This window comes from Aquarana catesbeiana, linkage group LG01 (assembly GCF_042186555.1).
Source record: "Aquarana catesbeiana isolate 2022-GZ linkage group LG01, ASM4218655v1, whole genome shotgun sequence".
NCBI classification, from domain to species: domain Eukaryota; kingdom Metazoa; phylum Chordata; class Amphibia; order Anura; family Ranidae; genus Aquarana; species Aquarana catesbeiana.
The window spans coordinates 122,921,568-122,948,827 of record NC_133324.1 but is presented as its reverse complement, the minus strand read 5'-3'; the positions used below and the strand labels follow the sequence as shown (position 1 = coordinate 122,948,827).

The following is a 27,260-nucleotide window of genomic DNA, read 5'->3' as shown; positions in this document are numbered from 1 at the left end:
TCGATCCCGCTCTCTATCCCAGGATGAACATCGGGAATCGTGAGTAATGACACCAAAGTCCCTTGCACTTCTGATGAGACCTCTATACCCGTTTTGACCGAGCCTCACCCTCAACAGCCTCCACCTTAATGTAACCCGGACGGATACCTTAGACTCTGGCACCCATTCCCGTTATACAGACAACCACCGAAGTCCTCCACCACGGCTATTATATATCCCAGTTTTGTTGCCATTCCCCTTATCCTACAGTTGAATAAATATAAGGTGCTTTGGGAGAAGACATGGAACAATGTTTACCCCTCATCCTTGAAGGAGATTCCCCCACCCCCCCCTCAGGAACAGAAACTGTACAGGAGCCACTGCAGGGAATGATCTCTGTCGGGGAACAATACTAATATCGCTCTTCAGAGTAATGTTGGTTATCCCAAGGCTCCCGTTCTGACAGACCCTCAGGATTGACGTGGAGGAGCAGGATGAGAAGACCGGTTGGTATTATGCTATATACAAAAGACTAGGTTTTCCCTGTTACTTAAATTTACTCCCTGTCTTGGCATGCTTGACTAGAGACCTCGGGATGACAAACCAGTCTTTTGGGAAAAGCTTTGGTAACATGAGCTGATACGCTCCGGGAAGTAGGTATCGAGGTCAGCCTATGTTGGGGGTGGGGCTTGAGCTAATACTACATCATGTGAAGTGTATGGACTCATTGTTTGGTTGCATATCCCCGGATGGCTGCTGGTGAGCGCGAAGCGCGGGGGCGGGTAGCCAGCCGGGGATTGTCTTACAAAACTTATTCATTGCTGACATCTGTTACTATTTTAGTTATCACTTTGCATTCTGTGTTTTATTGTTTTTTTTTTTTTTTTTTTTTTTTTTTTTTTTTTTTTGGGAAAAGGAAAAACTACTGTTGATGTGATGTCGGGATGGGTGGGAGACCTGGACATTCACTTACAGGTTACAGGTTACTGACCACCCACACCCCAAATAGGCCATTGTATACATCCGGGGCTCCGGTTTTGTATACATAATAAGTTGATAAAACTTACACATTTAGTTGACGCTAGGTCAGACTTCTCTGGCTTGAAACCCTTCCTTCACTTCCCCCTCCTCTCCCCCCCCCCCCCCCCCCCCCCCTTTTTTTTTTTTTTTTTTTTTTTTTTTTTTTTTTTTTTTACTACACTTTTTCCTCATTCTCGAGACATGGCGGTAGATTCCCTTAAAGTAACATCTCTCAATGTTAGAGGCCTAAATACGCCTGAGAAGAGACGTATGTTACTTCATGACCTCAAAAAATCACATACTGACGTTGCCTTCATTCAGGAGACCCACTTTAAAACGGATAAGTCACAGATACTACAGAACAGAGCTTTCTCCCGAGCCTATCATTCAACTAACTCCCACTCTAAGTCCAAAGGGGCCTCTATTTTGATCTCCAGCAGACTGCCATGGCAATTTCAGGAGATGCTGAAAGACCCTGAGGGGCGTTACATATTCCTTAAAGGCTTAATAGGGGGGTTACAATTCACGTTGGCCACACTTTATGCTCCTAACGAATGCCAGGATAAATTTTTGAGACACTTAATAGACAAACTCATGACATTTAAGCAGGGTCAACTGATTCTAGGGGGTGATCTTAATGTCCCTCTGACTCCCTCAGTGGACACATCCTCAGGTAGTTCCTCCACATCCCCAACCTCCAGGAAGCGTATAGCGCAGGCCCTTCACGGTGCGCAGCTGACAGATGTATGGCGTCTCCAGCACTCAGGGGAAAGAGATTACTCGTTTTCTCTCCCCCGCACAAGGTCTACTCTAGGATCGACATGTTTCTGATACCCCATGACCAATTGCACCTTGTGAGCTCCTCATCAATAGGTCTGATTACATGGTCAGACCACGCCCCTGTCTCTATCACATATAGACTCACGGAGAGACCCTCGCCCAGATCCCTATTCTGGTGTCTGAACGAGAGTCTCCTGCAAATCCCTGAGGTGATGGAGGACGTAACTAAAGAACTAGAGCTCTATTTCAGGGAAAACGATATACAGGGATGCGACCCTGGAATACTATGGGAAGCTCACAAGTGTGTCCTCCGGGGGGTCCTCATCAAACATGGGACGACTATAAAAAGGAAAAGAAACGAACAACTCACTAAACTACTCTCCACATTAGCCTCAGTAGAAATACAACATAAGCAGACACCCACTCCAGACCTTGAGACGCAGCTGACGACACTGCGCACACAAATCATAGACTTACTACAGTACAGGGCAAAGGCAGCCTTACAGTATTGCCTTAAAATGTCATACGAGTCAGGAGACAAGTGCGGGAAACTACTAGCCAGATCTGTAAAAGAAGTCAGATCAGCCGCTTATATCCCACAGATCACTTGCCCTAACGGCCAAAGAGCCACCATCCCGACACAAATCTCTAAGGGTTTTGAGGACTTCTTCTCTGACTTATATAATCTTCCCGACTCGCCTCCTGCCCAGACAGACATAACCAAATATATCTCAGATTCGAAACTCCCGTCCCTACCAGCTGAAACCAAGGCAATCTTAGACGAACCAATAACTTTGGAAGAGTTACAGGTAGCAGTAAACACTATGAAACTAGGCAAAACCCCAGGACCAGATGGCTACACGGTCCAGTATTATAAAGCCTTTCTTCCCATTTTAGGCCCACGATTGGTTGCGCTTTTCAGTGCACTGGGGGCAGAGGCTAGCTTCCCGAGAGAGACCTTAAAAGCCCATATCTCCTTGATCTACAAAGAGGGGAAAGATCCAGGGGCCTGTGGTAGCTACAGACCTATTTCTCTTTTAAATTTGGATCTAAAGTTATTCTCAAAGATTATTGCCACCAGATTAGCACAACATCTTCAAAACCTTGTCCACCTTGACCAGGTCGGTTTTATCCCCACCAGAGAGGCGAGGGATAACACCATTAAGGCCCTCAACCTCCTACATGTAGCAAACGCCAATAAGACCCCCTGCGTATTCGTGAATACCGATGCTGAAAAGACCTTTGACAGGGTCAACTGGAACTATATGTTCTCAGTTCTCCGTCATATAGGACTTGGGGATAAGATGTTGAAATAGATATACAACATCTATTCCAATCCTTCAGCCCAAGTAAAAGTAAATGGTGTACTGTCGAACCCCTTCGCTATTACTAATGGCACCAGGCAAGGTTCCCATCTTTCCCCTCTACTCTTTGCCCTCTCCCTAGAACCGTTCCTCTGCACTATCAGAAATAACCCAGATATATCTGGACTTCAGATAAGAGATTCCCAATGTAAAATTTTCGCGTATGCCGATGACCTCTTATTCTCCCTCACCAACCCCAGAATATCTCTACCAAATCTTATGCGAGAATTTAAAATATACGGAGCAATCTCTCACCTAAAAATTAACTTCTCCAAATCAGAAGCAATGGGCATCGCCGTACCCCCTAATGTGTTACTAGAACTGCAATCTAATTTTAACTTCAAGTGGACTGATACAGCCCTAACATACCTAGGTACGAAAATCCCCTCTGACTTGACACATACATTTGATCTAAATTTTCCGCCCCAGCTAACAAACACCCGGATCTTACTAGAAAAATGGAACACAGGTTTTCACTCCTGGTTCGGGAGATGTAATCTCCTGAAAATGTGTATACTCCCTAAATTTATCTACCTCATACAAGCATTACCTGTTCATATCCCACCTTCCTTTTTCAAACAGACCCAATCTCTTTTCACAAGATTTGTGTGGGCCCACAAAAAACCCCGACTACGACGTTCACAATTAACGCTTCCCAAAAATGAGGGGGGACTAGCTTTACTTGACATTCGACAGTACTACCTAGCCTCACATCTGGGGCGCATCCTTGACTGGAGGAGGAATGGTGAGTCCAAACTCTGGGTTCAACTTGAACAATCCCAAACCCTCATACCTCTGAAAAGTGCGTTGTGGTGCTATGATGACCTTCCTCATGGAATGAAGTCGCACCCCTTAATTGGCACCACCTTAAGACATAGCCACCAAATTGCCATACAGGCTTCCATTACATCTAAAAACTCCTCTTTGTTCCCTATTCTGGGTCACCCAAACTTTACCCCTGGTTTACAGACAACGGATTACTTCACTCTAAGAGACACGGGCAAGGACCATGTAGCCAAATTCTCCATTGGAGGAACCTGGCCATCCATATCAGAACTGACTAATCCTACAGGAGACTTCCAACTTACCTTCTGGAAGGCAGCTCAGCTGCATCACTTCCTTCATTCCCTTCCAAAACCACAAACCTTTTCCCAACAGCAAACACCGTTTGAGGATCTTTGTACAGGAGAGGGCCCATTGGCCCACATTCTGTCCCAAACATATTCACTAATAAACATGCCAAAAGAACGAGCACCTCTACTCAGTTTGGCCAGATGGGAGAGAGACCTTAACTGTACATTCTCAGCAGCACAGCGGCAACGCATAATCATACTAGCTCTTAAATCCTCGTCTTGTACTAGAGTACAGGAAACTAACTTCAAGCTACTTAACCGTTGGTACCTGACCCCCTCCCGGTTGCGAAGATGCTTTCCATCTTCCTCGAATCGGTGCTGGCGCTGTGACGAGGAGGAGGGAACCCTGATTCATATTTTTTGGTCTTGCTCTAAGTTGCGAGACTTTTGGGGAGAGGTCAGGCGCATAACGCAAAAGTGCACAGAATATAATATCCCTGATGAGGCCGCTTTTTTCCTCCTACATCTTTCTTCCATCCCCATCAAAAAATATAAGAAGTCCCTCACACGTCATTTGCTCAATGCAGCAAGGGCGTGTATCCCACTTTGCTGGAAACAACCTCTCCCTCCTGCCACTTCATTATGGCTACGGAGGGTAGAGGAAATAAAGAAAATGGAAGACCTGATCCTCACCGCACAACATAAACAAGAAATACATAAAAAGACCTGGGACATCTGGAACGCATTTATCTACTCCGAAGAAGGCCAGCGCTTACTTGGGTCATGATAACATCTCCACAATTATAAGGATTACACTGTCTAAAAGGAATATGGATCTAGATATCGCCATGTCTCTATCTTTGTCCCCCCCCCCCCCCCTATTTTTTTTTTTTTTTCTTTCTTCACTCCCTCTTCTTCCTTCTTCCCCCCCCCCCCCCCCCCCTCTTCTATATCCCTTCTCCCTACATTTTCTAAAAGAAAAGTTGAAAAAGTAGGTGGGTGACACCCTGATGCTGTAGAACTTTGCATAAAGATATTTTGCACTAATAAAGTGACACACCAAAGATATTCACATGCTTCAAAGGTTCATGCTCACATATACATGGTATATTGTCTTGAATTTATGTGACCTCTGTATAGCAAATGTAACAAAACACCAGTACTCATTTATATTTGTATCGCGGGGCCCTCACCACTGTTTGGATTTGAATAAAGTTTATATTTGAAAAAAAAAAAAGTTTGAAGGGCTGTAAACTGGCCCTTTGTTTCAAAAGTTTAGAGACCCCGGATCTAATGCATCAAGTTAGGTTATTTCTGTATCTGTTCAGTGTCCACGCTGATTGTACGAGTGTGGAAAGACCTTTTTGATTATAGGCTCCTTCTTCAGGAAGACTGACAAGAATGGTACAGTGTATTCTGTAAAGTGCTGCTTGAAATGTTGCGCTTTGTACGTAGAAGAAAAAAAACGATTATTGAAAAGGCAATTTTCCAATGACGAATATAAGTACTAAGTGTTTTTTTTTATCCCCTTTTCTCTTTCTAGTGATGCGCCTCACAAAACCAACTTTATTTACCAATATCCCAGTAACATGTGAAGAACGAGACCTTCCAGGTAAAATGTTTTCTGCATTAAACTGAAAAAGAACAAACATCAATGAGTGGATTCGATTAATCAAGTGTTGGATTTGCCTTGGGGCCTGTGTCGACTGACATTCACTTAAATTTGGTTTTTCATTTCCGTGTCTATAGGAGAGGCTTGAAGCAGGTTAGAAGGATGTTAAATGTACCTGAAAATGAATTCTAAATGATCCCCAAACTGATGCCATTGACACAAGCCCAAAGACCGCCAACACAGGCCCATAAAGTGGCCAAATTTATAAACACATTCAGTACATCTCAGTGATACATGCACATTTACCCCTGTTTTGTCTTTAAAAATGCTTCAGGTATAGAGAAAAATACTTGGTGACACAGATATTCAGGGAGCCCCTAACATCCTGCACTGAGCTAACAATGCTGCCTCTGCTGCACTGAAATAGCAGGCGAGTGGGAGAAACAAAAGGCAGCTGGTATGGGAGGAGAAAAAGTGCTCAGAGTTATGAAAATGAAGAGAAGGATATACTGACATAATCCAGCAACAGAACTCTGGCAAGGCTTTAGATTTTTGCCCAGACTTACACTTTAAAAGATAAGCTTACATGTTACACCTCTATTTAGGATGCAACGTGTTCAGTACCCCCACCCTTCCCTGTGACAGTGATTTTTCTCCCTGCATTATTCACAGCTGCGTCATTCATTTACAGGAATCTGTGAATGAAGAAACTACAAGTCCTGTCTGCCAGCACAACAGACAGCTTGTAGTGCTCAATGAATCCCTCGTAGCTCATACACTCTTCTTCCAGCGTTTTTTTTAAAGTCCATAAGGAGATGCAGGCAAAAAACAGAAGGTAGAGCGTGCAGGAGCCTGACATTGCACCCGCGATCCACTGATTACCTCCAAAAATGTGCATTTTAAAACCCCAAATTAATGTGCCATGTATTGATGAGTGGTACTGCCTTTTATATACTTGTTATACCTTTTGTCTTAATAGCTCAGTCCAAAGTTTTTCATCAGAGCGGCTGGCAAAAAAGGCTGTATGTTCTGAGCTGCTAGTCTATGTACTATGACTGTGTTACTCATGCAAGAAAACCTTTCCTGACAACACTGGGGCTTCCACAGCTTATTTTGATTCAGCAAATGATAGTTGCTTGGCTTTCACATTGACCCTATGGCTTTAATACTTTAAGGCCCAAACCCATGCAATGGTATGCAGCTAATGCAGGGGCCAGCAACCTAAGGCACACACGCCAATGTGGGAATACAAAGCTATTTTCAGTGGCACCTGGAAGATCTACAGCCTTATGTCTAAAAAATGATTAGATATTTCTAATTAAGACATCACTGTAGTAAAATGTGTTAAATATTTTTTAGTCTGTAGTGGAATGAGTTAACTAGACAAATTCTAATGTTTGAAAAAGGTGGCCAGATATAGCGCCACTAAAACATGAATGTTGTGTGTGCACCTGTTAATAGAGTTTAACTTGCTAAAATGAGTGCAAAAAATTTGAAAATAAACTATATATGGCCATAGTGTGCTACGCTCACTCTGCTTGTGTATTACGTGTAAATTGACACCAAGCCCCCGTTCACACCAGTGTGACTTGTCATGCGATTTGACAGGTACAAACCGCATGACAAGTCACAGCCTATTGTTGACAATGGAACTGTTCAAATCAGTGTGACACCGACTTTGCGGTGCCGCACCGATTTTAAAAAAGTAGTTCCTGCATTACTTTTGGCAATTTTAAGGTGTGACTTGCATATACATCTGTGCAGGAAGTCGCACAGATGTCAGCCAAGAAGTCGCACTCACATGCGCCTTTGAAATCGTGCAATTTCAAGTGAAGTCGCACGATTTCAATGTCGAATTAGGTCCAGGACCTAGGGCTGTATTTAAAAAAAATAAAAAAAAAAGTTGCATAGCGATTTGAACAGTAAAAGTGCACATACATTCTTTCTGTGGGAATAAGGCAAAAAATAAAATGTTAGTAGGCTATTTCCTGTGCCTGTTGACTTTCTTTTTTTTTTTTTTTTTTTTCATAGATTTTAAATTGATACTTAATATTAACTAGTGGGCAAATGTGTTATTTGAAAAACCCTTTTTTTTTTTTTTTTGCCCCATTCTCAAAGAACTGGGCAAATCGCTATGCAAACGTTTGATAAACCCCTTGGTTTGGAAAAGGTTGCTGACCCCTGAGCTAAGGACTTTTCTGCATACTTGCTTTGGGTCAGTGACTCAAAGAGTTTGATTAAGGCTTGGGTCACACTGGTGCGACATGGGACCCGACTTGTGAGAGCACAAGTCACATGACATGTCGAATTAAATGTTTCCCTATGAGAGCCGTCCTATCTGATCTGACACAAGCCGCTCTGACTTTTGAAAAGGTTCCTGCACTACTTTGATACGACTTCAATGCCACAGATTTTAAAATCTCACATCAAAGTCAGATTCCAAAGTTGCACTGAAAATCACATGACTTTGGAGTTGGGCTAGTGTGAACCGAGCCTTTATTATACCTGGAGAGTGCAAAATCTGGTGCAGCGCTTCATAGAAACCAATCGGCTTCCAGCTTTTTGTCAAAGCATAATTGAACAAGCTGAAATTAGAAGCTGATTGGCTAATGAGCACAGCTACACCAGATTTTGCACTGTGCATTGTTAGTAAATTAACCCCAAAGTGTTGAAGCCAGAGGATCAACATAACATCCAGAAAAAAGTTCTAGAGGTGGCAAGCACCGAGGGATTTTCTTAGGAAAGGATTCCTATAAAGTGTCTATACCTATTGATAAGCAGCCTGGGCTGTTTCATGTTGAACGAGAAATGTACCATTTTAGACAGCAAGAAGCATGGTACTTAGTGTAATTTCAGCACTTGATTCCCTTGTATGTATACAAGACTCCCTCTTGGAGAAACAGTTTGATGACATAAATGATGCTGTTTTTGTACTTAGAAAATGTCCCTTAATAGTTATTTTGTTCTGTGTCTGTGTATAGGTGACTTGTTTAATAACCTCATGAAAGATGATCCTTCTACAGTGAAAGGAGCAGAAATATTAATGCTGGGAGAAATGTTAACATTACCACAGAATTTTGGGTATGAGACTTCTCTTTACAGTTGCAGTGACTATTTAGCAGCATCACATTACACTCAAAATTAGGATTAGTCACACTCCTGCCCTCAGGCATGCTTTCCGTTTAATTCTGTGCCATCAATGTTGGTTTGCTACATGTGCAAGGAAAATGTACACTCTATTCCAATTAGCAACTTTAGGCTGCACACACACGTGATCGCAGGCGGAATCGCCACGATTCTGCCCCCCCCCCCCCCATTTCAAATGGCTGCAAAATGCGAGACGAGTTTGTGATGCCGTTACTTCTAATGGCACAGCGATTTTGCCGCGCGGTAAATAGCGCTGCAATCGCAACACGTGTCGCTCAAAAAGGAACATGAGCTTCTTTTGGGCGACAGCGGCGCACGTGGCCAATGGGCGCTCGACGATTGCGTCAGAATCGCGGTACGATTGGGGTGCCATTAGAAGTAGTGCATTGCAAATGCGTCCTGCGTTTTTGCAGCCATTTGGAATTGCGGGGTGGAATTGTGGCGATCCCACCCGCGATCATGTGTGAGTGCAGCCTTAAAGTGGCAGATGTGATTTATCCTTATAGGCCTAAAATGTTCTGTGTTCTTAGAACCAAGAGTAAGACTTCTAATGCAAGCATAACTGTTTTTCTTTCTTTTACATTCAATCCATTTTTTGCACATGGAAATGAAGAAACATCTTCCTAGGTGAAACGTTCTCTAGCTACATCAGCGTTCACAATGACAGCAATCAACCAGTCAAAGACATACAGGTCAAGGTAAGTAATTTCTAGTTATAACTGTTTTTTGTGCTTTCGCATTAAAACGGTCATCCTTTAATGTGACCAATGGGTGAGGGTGGTAAATTCCAGTGTGCAAATATCAATGTATGGTACTTATGAATGTATTGCATGCTTTCTACAGGCAGACCTGCAGACAAGTTCCCAACGGCTCAACCTGTCAGCATCCAGTGCTGTGGTGGCTGAACTGAGACCGGACAGCTGTATAGATGATGTCATTCATCACGAAGTTAAAGAGATTGGCACACACATGTAAGCAATAGGATTAAAAAGATTTTTAGGAAAATGATACTGTTTAAGCCAGTGAGTTAATTTCAGTGCTAATTTTTTGATACTCCAGAAAAAATATATGCAAATACACATTCAGGATATTCAGGTAAATCAAAAGTGATTAAATTGGTGATTCTCCTGATTCAATGTATTTCAAGTGCAAGGATGTAAGTGGTAACTGCTGCTATCGGATCAGATCCGTGAAATCCAGACAGACAGATGGCGACCCTATTTTCTATCTGTCTGGTGGATCGGATGAAAACGGACAGGCGGTCTGTTTTCATCCGATCTCCCCATAGAGGAGAGCGCGGGGCTCTGGCAGGTCCATTTCACCACAGTGAGCGGAGACAGACCTCAGTGGGCATCAGCGGATCGATCCCCACTGAGCAAGTGAAGTCCTCCTAGCAGACAAGCTTGTGTGAAAGGACCCTTAGCTACTCCATTTTGTCTGTCCTGGACTTCTTTGCAGCCCTTTTCACAATGGTTTTCCAATCAGGTCCACCTGTCAGTTTTTCAGGAGGACCTGATTGAACGCTCCATGCTGCTCTAGGAGTAGGCGGATGTAAACAGGCTTACATTATGGTTCAGTTCTGTATTAGTTTGAAAAACTGATAGACTGATCTAGATGGCATGCCCTAAGAAATTAATATTGATGAATACTGATTCTGCTTACAGTAGTTTACATTTGTACATCTGTCTCCTGTTCAGATTCAGAATATTTTATCAATCCAAAAGGGGAATTACGAAGCTACAATTACATTCAACAAAGACAACACAAAAATCACAATAACAAGACACCACAATAAAATCACCAATAACAGCAATTGATACCAAATAAAACTAAACTAATACTGTAATCAACCATACCATCCTATTCAAATACTACATAGAATTAATAACACCGATTTGAAAAAATAACAGAAAATCAAACTACCAAAATGCAATTATTACACCACTTTCTCTAAGATTACCCAAAATCATTACACATAGTTAAGCTAATACCAACAAAATATAAAACTACATGAAAATCTGGATCATAAGCCAGATTAAATCCTCTTATCCAGCATTCACAGAGAAATTTTTTTATAATTTGATGGCCACAGGACAAGATTTCCTGTGTGACTCTGTGCTGTGGTGCATCGTGATTGTGTTTGCACATCCGTCTTTAGTTCAGTTTACACCATTATGCAAATATGTCTGTTCAGTTTACATCCATTGATGTCCATACAAAAAAAAAAAAGAAAAAAGAGTGCAGACATTTTTTTATGCAGCATACACTGATTTGAATGTGAGCGAATGCAAATGGACATCCGTCCGTTTACATCTGTCTGCCCAATCGAGACATTGTGGTTTAGTCTGAAGCCATCAAAAAGTGACTGATCCAGACTGAATGCCCATGTGAACCATGTGAAAGGTCCCTTTTAAAGAGAAGTTGAGGGTTTTTTTTAATTTTTTTAATTGTATCTAGGTGGATGTAGCATCGGTTCGATGCTGCATCTGTCCCCGCCTTCTCAAAGACTGAGAACCAAGTGATCAAGTGCCGCTGATCGCTCGGTTCTCAGTGCTCTGTGAGCAGAGAGCTGGTGACGGTCAATCATTGGCTTTCTGCTCTGCCTCCCTGCGCTCACTAGAGCTCTGGGGTGTGGAGGGGGTGGGAGTGTTGGCTCAGACTCTCAGCCGCTCGCTGAGCCAGGTACCAGTCCAGGCATCCGGATGTATCTCCACCATATGGTTGAGGTCTTTTCCCAGCCTGGACCTGCTGAGTGATGTTAGCCAATAGCTGCACTCCTGTGATCCATAGAAGTACAGCCAAACACGCTTTGGCTGTACTTCTCCGTTTTAAGCTTTAAAATTGAAAGGTTGCACAGCTGCTCTAGATTCTGACTGCTCCAGTCTTGGAAAATGTCCCTCTCTGTGTGTTTTGCAGTGTGTTTTCAGAATAATGTAGTGGATTGGGTCAGTACAGAGACAGTGGGATAGGAGTACAATTCTTGTAGTGAGAACACTGCTAATAAAAATACACATTTCTTTGTTCCAGATTGGTGTGTGCTGTAAGTTACACCACGCAGACAGGCGAGAAGATGTACTTCAGAAAGTTCTTCAAATTCCAGGTGAGGTTTACAAATTACAATATTTTAAGCATATAAAGCAGGGGTAGGCAACCTGCGGCCCCCCAGCTGTTGTGGAACTACATTTCCCATGAGGAATTGTAAGGCTGGCAGTTACAATTACTCCCAGAGGCATGATGGGACTTGTAGTTCTGCAACAGCTGGAGGGCCCCAGGTTGCCTACCCCTGCTATAAAGGGATCTTGCATTGAATCGTATTTGTAATGTTTAACATAATCTTTATCTGACTGTCTTCATTTATGATTATGTATTATGATGACTGGCGGATTTGCCTCTACTGGCTATCTGTTTTCTTCAATCACTCAGTTTTCTTGAATAACAACTGCTGAAATAAGCAATGGCCACATAGAGAGTGCATTGTTTTCTGTCAATTCACCGACTGATAGACTTCCATTGGGGAAGAGGAACAGTAGAGCACAACCACTGTGCAGTACTACTAGGCAAGAAGCAGAGCCGGCTTCACATGTAATGGACAAATATGGCAGCCCCCGTGTGCAGACATAACTAAATTCTGATAGAACAAATAGGCTTTCAAACAATAACACACAACAAGAAAGTTATCTTTGTTAAGCCTAACCACTTTCAGGTGTAATCTAAAAAAAAAAAGTGTAAAAATATGAGTCAACATTTTAAACGAAACCCATTATGTGAGAAAGATGAAGACCGTGCTTATTGACTTCCTTCTTAGTAGAGCTAATAGGACTTAATGTTTCAATCGTTATGGTAAGCTGGTACTATTGGTGTGAGGAGATGGGGGTGGGGGGGGTTGTACATCATTGAGGTCATCAGATTGGCACCCTCTTTCTTTGATGTTTCATTGATAAGCCCATTATGTCTCTAGAGGGCTCAACAGTGATACCTGGCATCTCAGGTGCTAGTTGCTTAGTTTTCTGACTTCAATTCTCTGAGATAGTAACCTAACAAACATACAGATCAAGAAAGTGAATGAACTGTGAATCTGCTTTGAGACCGTGAAGTACGAAAACAACTGCACTGCTTGTCAGCACAATATCCAGGTATTTATTATTTTGAGAAGGAAAATCCACAGTGGCATCCTCGGTTGAGTTCAGATTTCCTTTAAAAATGTTTGAGATGTGACCCATACACAAGAGAGCCATGCATTTGGCTCATATCCAGAAGTGTCTTTTTTTTTTTTTTTTTTTTTTTTTTTTTTTCTGGCTCAAAATAATTTTATATTCACTGCGGACAGACATTTGTAATGTTTGATTTAGCTGCTTGCCATTTATTTGACCTTGTCATTTTGGATTGGACACGTCTGAAAGGTTTGTGAAGGCACTTTTGTCTGTAAGCAGTTTTAAATTTGTCATGATAAAGCAAATGACAGCATTTTATTTGCTCCCTAAGTGGCCATGCTTGCAGGAAGCGGACCATTTTTAAATGCTATAACCCTAAAGCTATGCCTTGTCACTTGATTAGCATTGTGCAAGTAGCTCTTTGCTACCCCTCTTTAGCAGTACAGATTGTTGCTGGCTTATCTCTGCTTAAAAGCAATGTATAGCGTTTTGTATATATTTTCCTAATTTGTCCTGTTTAGGAATATACAAAATGTAAATTATTTTTTACTTTTTACAAGGTAATGTTGCATATTAATATTTCTTATTTATTTTTTCCAGAAAGCTGGTAGAGTTATAGGCCCCTTTTTCATATAACAGGACTGATCTTTTGGTTTTGTATTTAGCTGTTTTGCTGGCGTTCAACTTTAAAAAGCCTAACATGTGTACAAAAAGCCTTTACAAAGTTGCTGGTACATTTTTAGCGTTTCCCATTTTTTTCCCACAAGGGAGCATTGGCTTTAATGTGAAACCACTGCCTAGCATTGTGTTCTATCCAGCCTGAAGATTTGGAGGACCAGGAACTTGCTGGAGCTGGTGGGATGCTCAGTGTCCTTTTCAGTACTGACATAAGATATTGGTATGGGAACAAGAAGGACCAATCCCTGCAGCAGCAACTGGCATCTGGAGTGCTTCAGGGTTTTTTTTTTTTTTTATTATTATTTATTTAAAGCTTAAAAATACATAAAAGATATGCTTATGTTTTGGGGTAGGAACATAGTAGTATTTAGAGTTCAAAGTGATCTTGTTTGTGAAATCGCTGACAGACGTAGCAACAGAGTTCAGTATTCCACTCTTACTCTTGTCCTAAGAAAACATGCATTAAGTGTTGCCTTTGTGCCCAGCAGTTAAAAAAAAAACAGAATAGACTGAGTTTTACTAGTGTGGTAATACACAGCGCCGTACAACATGCAAATCGCTAACATGCCTTCTGTCTTAATGCAGGTCCTCAAACCTCTCGATGTGAAGACCAAATTTTATAATGCGGAGGTGAGTCATTGTTCTTAACATGTGCAGTAGTAAAGCATTTTTGTAGAAATATGCATTTTGTAGAGTGTGCTTGCTGTTTTACCACAGATATAAGCAGAGGTTCCTCAGTACTAGTTCTTTGTGACACTGACAGAGTTTACCAAAATTAACAGGCATAAGGTAGTGTACCTGGAGATCTGCTGGTAAAACTACAGTCTAGGGTTTCTTTTGTTATTATTTATTTTCCCAAAAATTAAAGAACTACATCTACAAGGACTTTGGGACAGACATGTAAAATTGTTGGCTCTTACTAGCTGCCCTCTAGGCCTAATTTATACAATTATAATAGCACTTCAACTAAGCCTATGATGAAAAAAAAAAAAACATAGAGCCTGCCATTGCTGTCCTCGTCTCCCAAATATGCTATTTGCCTGACTTTCATATTCACCCACTGACTTCAGTACTTTGAGTCTCTGATCCAAAGCAAACATGCAAATCTACTCGCCTTTACCGAGCTGCATACATATTTTGGATCTCTGACTCATGGTTTACTAAAACTGGAGAGTGCACAATCTGGTGGAGCTGTGCATGGTAGCCCATCAGCATCTAACTTCAGCTTGTTCAATTAAAGCTTTAACAAAAAAACCCGGAAGCTGCTTGGTTTCTATGCAGTTGCAACAGATTTTGCGCTTCTCCAGTTTTAGTAAATTATCCTCCAAAGTATCAAAACCAGGAATTCATCAGAAGAGCCAGGCAATTTTCAAGGGATGCCATGGTATCCTGAATGTTTCTCTGATGACCAGATTTACTTTAAGGCATGCAGTTGGCCCCTCCAGCCATATCCTAATATTGCTAGAGAGTCCACTTTAGCAAACCTTAAGGGACCAGTTCCGTGTTGCAGTAACACATGTCAGCGCACATTACATCATCTGCAGCCCCATTTATTTTGAATTGCACACAAATGCTTTTAGGCAATGCACCTGCATTGCAGCTTACCACAATGCAGAGTAATCCGTTGAAGTTTGTTGCATTGCCAAAACTGGTGTATATCTGATTTTTGGCGCATGAGGGTTTGTTGGCAGCTTAATTTCAATGGGCTGCCTTTGACCCCTTTCACACTGCAACCCGCCCCGTGCTAGCGCTAAAGCGCCGCTCGTTTTAGCAGCGCTGTACGGGCTGGAGCAGGGCGCTTTTAACCCCAGAGAAGGTGTTAAAATCGCCCGCAAAACGCCGTTGCTGAAACGCTTTGCAGGCGCTTCGGCAGCGCTGCCCATTGATTTTAATGGCAGGGGCGGTTTAGGAGCGGTGTATACACCACTCCCACATCGCCCCAAAGACGCTGCTTGCAGGACTTTTTTTTTCAGGTGCTTTACAGGCGCTTAAAAGGCCTGAAAAGCACCCCAGTGTGAAAGTAGCCTTAATGTAATGCAGATATAAGCCCCAAATAACTTTCTCGGACATCACGGGACACAGAGCCACAGTAATTACTGATGGGTTGTATAGGTATCAATAGGTATTGGACACTGGTCACACCCTAATCAGGAAGTTTCAACCCCCTTTATAATCCCTCCCCTTCCAGGGATACCTCAGTTTTTACGCCAGTGTCTTAGGTGTTGGACGTGCAAGGATGTCTTGTGCTGAAGCTCCAAAGGGAATATCCTATATCCTATACTGGGGCAAGCCAGGCAGACTGGATCCATTCAAAGTGTCTTTCATGGCCGAATTGGATGGTACCCGGGCCTCGTGTCCGAAGAAACAAGGTTTTACCTGTAATGCTTCTCTTTTTAGAGAGCTGGACCCCGCAGATCAGAAAATGGCTTTAAACTTCCTAATTTCTGGCTGGGTGCTTTTACAGGGCCAGAACTGCAGGATCCCCCTACTCGTAGGGGGCCCCAGTGTCTGACGTTTTTTACAAACGGAGCCCACCGTGAGAGGTGAAGATTGGGTCTGTGTATACAGCACCCTGCGGCTGGATAAGGTAAGAGGAGATTCCACAGAATTTTTGAATTCTAGTGGGTTTTCTCCTTAAGGTAAATGCATGCTATGCCTATTGTGACCACTAGGGGCTGCCAAGAGCACTAACCTTCTCATGCTTGATTCTGTCTCAGAGTTCGCTGCACAAGCTCTTCCGCCGGCTCCAGGTAAGATGGGGGGTTTTTTCATCTGGGATGTTCCCCCCAGGCTAGGGGCAGGCTTCAGGTATACTGTAAGGCGGTTTTAGACTGCACTGTTACCGCCGCTGCCACCGCCGCCAGGCCGCCTGTGCATACAGGACCCATCACTGCCGGCTTCCTCCTTCCTCCCCCTCCCTCAGCCTTCCTCCATGCTTGTCAGGAAGGGTCGGCTCGCGCGGGAAGCACTAGTTTTTCAAAAACGAGGCGGGGGGAGGGGCGTCAGCACAGCGTCAGCGTGCTCAGACTGCCACAGTGCTAAAAAGAAGGGCTATTTTTAAAGCACACTTTACAGGTGCTCTGAGCCTTGGAGGGACACAGAGCTGACAGTCACATGTAAGGTGGACACAGGCATTCTCCTAGGCTGCATTTACTAAGGGAACACCATTTCTGGGTTAGAGGAAAGATTAATGGCCGTGATTACATCTTCACTCAGTGGAAGAAAACACACTAGGCCTTTCTCTGTTTCCCAAGACCCTCAGACAGAGGAGCTCTGGGATAAAGGAAACGAGTCCCTTTCAGAGGATCGGGATGGGACGGATGATTCCTCTTCGGAGGAATCAGGTGGAGAGGGGCCCTCTGCGACTTCCCAAGAGGAGAAAGTCTTAGTGCAGATCCTTACTGGATTGGTCCGCTCCACATTTAAGTTGCCCGTACCTGAGTCTGTTAAGGAATCTTCATCTTCTTTGGGGTCGCTGAAACCTTCTCAAACAGCACATGCTTTTCCTGTTCATAATTTACTTGAAAAGCTCCTTTATTCTGAGTGGGATCACCCAGATAAGGGATTTCTTCCGCCGAAGAAGTTTTCAACACTTTAGCCTATGGAAGAAAAATGTATTAAGATGTGGGGAATGCCGGCCATTGATGCGGCCATTTTCTCTATAAATAGTAGTCTGACTTGTCCTGTAGACAACGCTCAGATGCTCAAGGATCCTGTGGACAAAAAGATGGAATTCTTATTGAAGGATGTTTTTTCCTTAGCGGGATCAGTGGCCCAACCTGCAGTTGCAGCGATTGGAGTCTGTCAATACTTAAGAGACCATGTTAAGCAGGTCATCAAAGTATTACCTGAACAGCAGGCCCAGGGGTTTGCTAACCTTCCTGCGGCTTTATGTTATGTTGTTGACGCCATTAGAGATTCTATTGTGCAAACCTCTCGCCTTTCACTTGGGTTGGTGCATATGCGTAGAATCTTATGGTTGAAAAATTGGTCAGCCGAAGCACCATGTAAGAAGCTCCTGGCTGGGTTTCCCTTTCGTGGTGAAAGGTTGTTTGGAGAAGACTTGGATAACTATATCAAGAGAATCTCTTGTGGGAAAAGAACTCTCTTATCTGTTAAGAATAAGAGTAAGCGTCCCTCTTTTAAACTGACTATTTCCCCAGCGCCAGGGGCATCAGCCTCCAGGCAGTCACGATGGACTCCTCCGTCTGGGGCAAGAAACAAGAGTCAACCCCAGGGACAGAAGAAGTCCTGGGGGAAGAAGTCTTCTAGACAAGACACTAAGGCCTCTTCATGAAGGGGCACCCCCGCTCGTTTGAGTGGGGGGAAGACTGCTGCAGATCTCAAGGCTCTGGCAGGAGGACTTCCAGGTCAGATGGGTAATCTCCACGGTAACCTTAGGGTACAGACTGGAGTTCCAAGAATTTCCCTCTCCTCGTTTCCTCAGATCAGGTGACCCGAGACCCAGGGAAGAAGCAGTCGCTCCTTCTACCGATAGAGCGACTTTTGTCGCAAAAGGTCATTATGGTGGTTCCCACAAAGGATCAAAGATTGGGCTTCTATTCCAACCTTTTTATGATCCAAAAACCAAATGGAGATGTCAGACCCATTTTGGATTTAAGAGATCTGTATCGATTCCTAAAGATACAGTCCTTCCGTTTGGAATCAATTCAGACAGTAGTCTCCACCCTGCAGGGAGGAGAATTTTTGACATCAATAGACGTCAGAGATGCAGGCCTACCTGTGCCCATTTTTCCTGCTCAGCAGAAGTGTCTGCAGGCAAAGATCACTACTCTAAGGGAGCTGATTCTGACAGTCAGGACCAAGAAGGGTCCTTCTGTCCGCCTTTGTATGAGGCTGCTGGGGAAGATGGTGTCTTCATTCGAAGCAGTTCCCTATGCTCCGTTCCAGTCAGGACTGTTGCAACACAGTATTCTGTCGGCCTGGAACAAGAAGGTTCAGGCATTAGACTTTCCTATGCACCTGTCGCATGCGGTGCATCAGAGCCTCAATTGGTGGCTCATACCCGAGAACCTGCAGAAGGGTAAATCCTTTCTCCCGGTTGCCTGGGATCCTCTTGCAGGCGGGATGGATGCGTTGGTGATTCCGTGGCATCGGTTCTCACTGATTTATGCATTCCCGCCTATTCTGTTACTGCCACGGCTCCTTCGCAGGATCAGGCAGGAAAGGAAGTCGGTACTTCTGGTGGCTCCCGTTTGGTCCAGAAGGACTTGGTAGGCAGGAATAGCAAGGATGACGGTGGGTTCCCGGTGGACCCTACCGGTACGCCCAGACCTGTTATCTCAAGGTCCAGTGTTCCATCCTGCCTTACAATCGCTAGATTTGACAGGTTGGCTATTGAGATCCACGTTCTGAAAAGTCGTGGGCTTTCAGGTCCTGTCATATCTACCTTGATCAATGCAAGGAAGCCAGCTTCCAGAATGATTTATCATAGAGTCTGGAAAGCTTATGTATCCTGGTGTGAATCCAGGGGTTGGCATCCCAGGAAATATGTCATAGGTAGAATTCTTGATTTTCTACAATTAGGATTAGAGATGAAGCTGGCCTTGAGTACCATCAAGGGCCAGGTCTCGGCCTTATCAGTATTGTTTCAAGGGCCGCTTGCTTCACATTCTTTGGTCCGAAACTTTATGCAGGGGGTGATGCGTCTTAATCCTTCGGTTAAGGCGCCCCTAAACCCCTGGGACTTGAACTTGGTTCTGTCGGTGTTACAGAAACAGCCTTTTGAACCAATACGTCAGATTCCTTTGGTCTTGCTGACAAGGAAACTAATTTTTCTGCTAGCCATCTCTTCTGCTAGAAGAGTATCAGAAATGGCAGCTCTTTCCTGTAAAGAGCCTTACTTAATTATACACAAGGATAGAGTGGTACTGTGCCCTCATCCTAGTTTTTTACCGAAGGTGGTTTCAGATTTTCATCTAAACCAAGACATTGTTCTGCCTCCCTTTTTTCCAGATCCCTGTTCTTCGGAAGAAAGGTCACCACATTCTTTGGATGTAGTAAGAGCAGTCAAGACCTATCTGGAAGCAACTGCTCAGATTCGCAAGACGGATGTTTTGTTCGTGCTGCCAGAGGGTCCCAATAGAGGACAGGCAGCGTCAAAAGGGACCATTTCTAAATGGATTTGACAATTGATTATTCAAGCTTACGGTTTGAAACGGAAGGTTCCTGCGTTTCAGATCAAGGCACATTCCACAAGGGCTATTGGTGCTTCTTGGGCAGTGCATCACCAGGCCTCTATGGCTCAGATCTGCAAGGCCGCAACCTGGTCTTCAGTCCATACATTCACCAGATTCTATCAGGTGGATGTGAGAAGGCATGAGGATATCGCCTTTGGGCGAAGTGTGCTGCAGACAGCGGTACAGGGTCCTCAGGTCTGATAGCACCCTACTGGGTTGTGATCCCCCCCCCCCCCTCAGTTGGCATTGCTTTGGGACATCCCATCAGTAATTACTGTGGCTCTGTGTCCTGTGATGTCCGAGAAAGAAAATAGGATTTTTTTTCTAACAGCTTACCTGTAAAATCCTTTTCTTTCGATGGACATCACGGGACACAGAGGTCTCGCCCCTCTTCTAATACACTTATATTGCTTTGCTACAAAACTAAGGTATCCCTGGAAGGGGAGGGATTATATAGGGGGTTGAAACTTCCTGATTAGGGTGTGACCAGTGTCCAATACCTAGTGATATCTATATAACCCATCAGTAATTACTGTGGCTCTGTGTCCCGTGATGTCCGAGAAAGTTATTTGGGGCTTATATCTGCATTACATTAAGGCTACTTTCACACTGGGGTGCTTTTCAGGCCTTTTAAGCGCCTGTAAAGCACCTGAAAAAAAAAGTCCTGCAAGCAGCGTCTTTGGGGTGATGTGGGAGTGGTGTATACACCGCTCCTAAACCGCCCCTGCCATTAAAATCAATGGGCAGCGCTGCCGAAGCGCCTGCAAAGCGTTTCAGCAACGGCGTTTTGCGGGCGATTTTAACACCTTCTCTGGGGTTAAAAGCGCCCTGCTCCAGCCCGTACAGCGCTGCTAAAACGAGCGGCGCTTTAGCGCTGGCACGGGGCGGGTTGCAGTGTGAAAGGGGTCAAAGGCAGCCCATTGAAATTAAGCTGCCAACAAACCCTCATGCGCCAAAAATCATATATACACCAGTTTTGGCAATGCAACAAACTTCAACGGATTACTCTGCATTGTGGTAAGCTGCAATGCAGGTGCATTGCCTAAAAGCATTTGTGTGCAATTCAAAATAAATGGGGCTGCAGATGATGTAATGTGCGCTGACATGTGTTACTGCAACACGGAACTGGTCCCTTAAGGTTTGCTAAAGTGGACTCTCTAGCAATATTAGGATATGGCTGGAGGGGCCAACTGCATGCCTTAAAGTAAATCTGGTCATCAGAGAAACATTCAGGATACCATGGCATCCCTTGAAAATTGCTAATTGCCTGGCTCTTCTGATGAATTCCTGGTTTTGATACTTTGGGGGATAATTTACTAAAACTGGGGGAGCGCAAAATCTGTTGCAACTGCATAGAAACCAAGCAGCTTCCGGGTTTTGTCCAATACCTAGTGATATCTATATAACCCATCAGTAATTACTGTAGCTCTGTGTCCCGTGATGTCCATCGAAAGAAAAGGATTTTACAGGTAAGCTGTTATAAAAAATCCTATTTTTCTGACAACCTCTGTAAAAGTCTAGTTTTAGGCCAGGTCAGAATGAAGCCCTTAACATTCATAGTCATTATATCAAAGTATAGAAATTATGGGATCAATAGTGACAGCCAAAGAACTGGAATTATCAAAGGTCAGAAATGGCAATTTTTATACGTGTATTTCTTTCAGCATAGGTGTCTTTTAGTGCTATCAAAGCTTTCTTAATTGGGCCCCTTTCCTAACATTCAGACACGTATGCCATGTATTCCTGTTCTTTATCATTATTATAGGGATAGCCTCCTTCTGTCACAGCAAAGAAAGTTTCCTCCTAATTAACTCATCAACTCAGTACTGTCACATGTTTCCCATAACCATGAATACCATTTATGAAAGGAGCGACTGGTAAGTAGATGCTGCTGAGGAGGAGGAATTAAAGAAAACATATTGCTATGCCCTAAATGGGAAAAGCAAAGATTTGCTTTAAAATGAAATATAAAAATAAAAGCTGATAAATGGTATACAAACAAGCTTTTTAAGAAATACTTAGGTGTCCTATGTATGCATTATTTATTTACATGTCGGCTAACATGGGTAAGTAGTGGAACTATATTAGTTGTCAGGGCACAAGTGATTGAAATATTATATTGCTTATACTATAAGCCAAATGCATGCTTGTCTTTTTACTAATAGAGTAGCCACATCTTCTTTTGCAGCTGGGGTATGTAAAAGACTAAATCACTTTTTGTAACATGTGTTTTGTTTACGTGTGGTGGTTTGGGAAATACTAATGTATCAAAGCTGTCATCATCTTCAAGTTGTGTTTTTGTTCCTTTGTTACTGTTACAAATATTAAAGTGGGTGTCCACCAGTCACAACAGAAATCCTCTGCAGCTGTGTATGTTCTCTAGGACAGTGGTTCTCAACCTTAGGGAGCCCAGGGCCATTTAATGTCCTCCCAAACATTCTTTGCCCCAACAGTAAAAAAAAAAAAAAAAAAAAAAAAAAGAAAAAAAGGTTTATACTCCTACACATTCGTGTTAGGCCTACTTGCACTTCATCAAATATAAACCAATATGAGCTTATTGCTATACTATGATCTGTGAAAACGCATATCCTTTTCACCTCTTATGCCGTGTACACACGAGCGGACTTTTCGACAGACTGAACTCCGAAGGACTTTTCGACGGAGTTCCAACGAAACGGACTTGCCTACACACGATCCCACCAAATCCGACTGATTCGAATGTGATGACGTACGACCGGACTAGAATAAGGAAGTTCATAGCCAATAGCTGCCCTTGCGTCGTTTTTGGTCCGTCGGACTAGCATACAGACGAACTGATTTTTCGATAGGACTCGAGTCCGTCGGAAAGATTCGAAATGTGTTCTATTTCTAAAGTCCGTCAGATTTTTCGACAGAAAAGGTCCGATGAAGTCCACACACGATCAAATTGTTCGGATTCGTTCCGTCAGACCTTTGCTGTTGAAAAGTCCGGTCGTGTGTACACGGAATTACTCATTATTCTGAATAAAGGTTCAATAACCTCCCAGGTTCATGGGTAGACCAAGTACTGTGTTAACATAGCCCCCTCCTGATGCTTTCTCGGTTTTATGATCCCCTCCAGCTCCATGCAGTGTAGCATATAAGACAGAAAATGAGGAAGTATTGACAGGCTGGAATGTAAAGAGCAGAAGTGACAAGTATGCACAGAGTTAAGCCAGAAACAAAAGATGTTGCTAATCCAGGCTTGAAGTCCCTCCAGGGAGTGAGCAAAGCCCTTATAGCAGCAGTGGCTTTGGAATTTTATAATGTTCAGAAGCTGAACACAGTGATAACTGCAACAAATACCACCCCTACTGACCTCCTCCTCTTCCCTTCATTCAGTGCACCATTATGCCTCTACAAGAAACCCATGTCAGGGGTGCCTGAAAGCCTGACCTGCTTTCATTGTCATAGCTGGGTGCTGGCTGCAGCTTTGTAATTGCTCACAACAGGAGACCAGCACTTGCAGTGTTCTCTCAAGAGAAAGTAACTCTAACGGTACCTGCAGCTGCTAATGGCTCTCTTTGTTCTGGCAACTAAGGGAAAGAGAAAAGAAAAGGAGGGCGCACCGACCTAGTGCATTACTGATATAAAAGTTTTATTAAAAATATATATAAAAGCAATGGTACTACTCACAAACGAGCATAAATAAAGGCTTTTCTTATCAGTTGAACTGCATCCCTTAGCGCCTGCAGTCAGGACCTGATGACGGGAGGTATCAGATGGTACCCCAGACAGCTGAACGACTGATGCTTTTCAGGGGCGTACCCTTTTCTTCAGAGCCTAGGCTTTTTATATCGGTAATGCACTAGGTCGGTGCGCCCTCCTTTTTCTTTTCTCTTTTTTTTTTTTTTATTTGTATGAACACCCTTTGTTCTGATGAGGGCTGCTAGATTCTAGACTTTGCCTTAAATCAAAGATTGGATCACACCACCCGTGTATAGCAAAACACCGGAGCGCAGGAGATTGTTATTTATGTTTTGTTGTCTTGTAACTAAGGGAAAGGACAGCTAATCGTGAAATCCTGAAGTCCCTTCTCTTTACACCTATCCACTGTGGTTTCCACTTCTCTTAGCGGCTCCTCCTTGTCTGTTTGCACCAGCAGAAACTGACCTGAAGCCATGAGCTATGCACTAGGTGCTGGGAAGAACTAAGGAGCAGTGGGAGAAGTGATGCTTGATTAGTGATGCTCAGTCCTGAGAAAGCTGGAGAACTGAGCCCATTTGGTAAAAAGCCATCAAGATGATTGTGGAAACAGTAGATGTTAGGCTGTGGCCTGTCAGGAAGGAAAGCACTCCCAACCATACATACAAGGCAGACGTGCACATACCTAAACCATAACCCCTGGCTGTGTAAGCACCTGGCAAGTCAGCAGGAGGAAAGCTGCTGCCCAGCATTTGAGAAACATTGCTCTACAAGAACTGAAAAGGTGTATATATTCCCATATAATCGCTGTGCTTAAGAGGTCAAGCCTTGATAGCACTAGAGGACTCCTGACCACCTTCAGTGTTGGGTGACTTGTCATTTCTCTATGAAGTGGTTATGGAGATTTCACTGGTGCGAACTTTCAGAGGTATAAGAAACCAACACCCTAGTGTCAACTCCCAACTGAAATGTCTACTTTCAGACAGATAGTTTAATCAATCCTCTATGAAACCATATAATGTTCCTGTTACTTGCTGTGGCTGGACACCCCTTTAATGCGAATTAGTTTTTGGATTTAATTGTACAAATGTCATGAGTGTGTAGCTTTTACTAATGCTAAATTAGACAGCAATTTAATACATGTATTTTGTTCTAGCGTTCCTATTTTTTAACATTTAACCCTCATTTCTTTCTCTAATTTTTTGTTTTATTTTTTTTCCCGTTAGAGTGACCTCAGTTCTGTGGTAATTTTTTCATCATTTTATTTAATTCTAAAGCACTGTTCAATTTTGGCATTTGTGCCCGTTAATCAGTTAATTTCATTCCGAATTCAAAGCATTATAGAAAAGCATGATCACAACCCAGTGTTTGGGTTATGTAGGTTCTGTATGTCATTAATGTAATGTTTGTCAGATTTCAGAACACCATATTGCATTATGACAATGTTTGCAATTAACAAGTATGGGCTTATTGTAATGTAATGTTTATATTAAAAAACATGCAAAAACATTACAGAATAAAACCCAATACAGTTCTTTTTTTTTGGAGGGGGGGTGGGGGCATATAAGATCTTTATAGTGCCAGTCATATATTACAGCAGAAAATGGTAATGCCAGAGTACAGTGCTCTGGAGACTGTCACTGTGTCCACTTGCATTTTCAGGCTTAGCTAGGTTAGTATGTTGTTGCCATTGACAGGACACATTTTGGAGCCAGAAGGAAAAAAGTCATCTTTTAATGACAGATGATTCATGTAGCATTTACTTCCTGGAATCCACCCATCCCTTAAGCTGGTTTCACACAGGCTGTCTGATCAGGTCCACCTGTTGGTCTTTCAGGCGAACCTGATTGGACTATCCATAGCTGACACCCGATCTGATCCTGTCCACCAAAAACAGACGGATGGGGTATTCATTCCCCATCTGTCCAGCGGATCGGATGACAGTTTGATGAAAATGAACAGGTAGTCTGTTTCCATCTGAAAGCCCCATAGAGAACAGCGGGGCTGTGTCTGCTCTGCATCGCGGAGTGAACACGGACCTGTCATCTGCCTGCTCCGCGGTGATCAGCAGAGAGATCGCCTGCTCAGCAGGCGGATGCACATTACGGAGACCGCCCGTGTGAAACCAGCACTACTGTGATGGCACCCTAGAAAATTGTGTGCATGTGCAGTACAATTATATGTACACAGGCTGTCGTTACACTTTTGCAAGATCTGGCCTGCAGGCAGGAGGGTGTACAATAGAAAGAAAAGAACGGCTGCACACCACAGGAACATTCCAATGATTTTATTTGAAATATAGCAAATGAAAGCCAACAAAGACAGAGTGTTCAAACACAGGAGGTGACGCGTGTGTTTCACACTGATCTCGGTGGTTCTTCAAACCAGATTTGAAGAAGCACTGAGGTCAGTGTGAAATGCACACGTCACCTCCTGGGTTCAGACACTCTGCCTTTGTTGGCTGTCATTTGCTATATTTCGAATAAAATCTTTGGAACGTTCCTGTGGTGTGCAGCTGTTCTTTTCTTTCTACTGATCATCGATGGCGAGACTTGGCTTGCACCCACCGCATTTGGACTGTAGTTACTGCTCACCTGGAGCACCGTCTTCCTTGATTGAAAAGGCAGGAGGGTGTGCTTGGCTGATCCTTTCCTCCTCCAAAAAATGCCCATGAACACTCACTGGGGTGTATGACAGCATTTTGGCCTAGGTCAGATACCAGGAGACAACTGAAGAAATGTAAGTGAATAGAATATACCTATTTACTAATGCTGGCAGCTTAAGGATTAAAGATAGTTAATCTTGATTAGGAGAGTAAAGTTCTAGTTTAATGTGGCACAAGTCACTTTTGTGATGTCATTTGCTATGCCTTCTAAAAATATTGAATAGATAGTACGGAATATTAGATGTGCCATAAAATTGCCCCTTTTTATTGCATGTTCAGGGCTGGAAATCTCAAGGGCCCCCAGCTGGCAGAATGACAGCAGGTGTGGTAGCTGTAGAATTGTTCATGTGGGACCCACTTTGTAACTGCCCAGGGCCTCATTTAGTCCTAAAACGACCCTGTACATACAGCTTTGAGGTCACTGGCCTGAATCGGCCTGAGCTGTGTGTTGTCAATGCAGCAAACTGCAATATCCCATTTGAACCATAGAAGACCGGTTTCATTAATCAGACTGTTGAAAACTGTTTGCCTTACTGAATAATCCAGGATAGCTATATAATAGCCAGTTATCTCATGGCAGACACCTGAGAACCGGTCACACCTAAATATTTTGTTGATGAACTTGCTTTTCTATTTTGTTGCTTATTTTATAACCTTCTCAAGCTCCACTAAGCCTTTCACTTTCCGCTGACAATTGCCTCATTGATATTTACCAGTATGCAGAAATTGATTCTACAGTAAAAAAAGAGCAATGGACTAATGGGATAGAGGCATCACTGACCAAATGTGATCTTAATTTCCTGAGTCAATTAAGTGTCAATGTCGTTTTCATATATAATAATAAAAAGGATTTGATTCAAAAATTTTCCCAAGTAGTAGATTGTCTTCAAATAAAACTAAAGATCAACTTTTTGATAAAATTTTATTT

At 43.2% G+C, this 27,260-nt stretch overlaps 1 protein-coding gene across 1 annotated transcript in view; it reads left to right on the top strand.

Annotated features, from left to right (window-relative positions):
* Window positions 1-27,260, top strand: part of TRAPPC13 (trafficking protein particle complex subunit 13) — a gene marked incomplete in the record, with an annotated part of 57,545 nt that overhangs the window by 17,785 nt on the left and 12,500 nt on the right. The window contains 7 exon segments of the mRNA XM_073623546.1: window positions 5,760-5,828; window positions 8,810-8,909; window positions 9,589-9,673; window positions 9,819-9,946; window positions 12,003-12,075; window positions 14,390-14,434; window positions 24,894-24,911. Coding sequence (XP_073479647.1) covers window positions 5,760-5,828; window positions 8,810-8,909; window positions 9,589-9,673; window positions 9,819-9,946; window positions 12,003-12,075; window positions 14,390-14,434; window positions 24,894-24,911 — 518 coding nt within the window.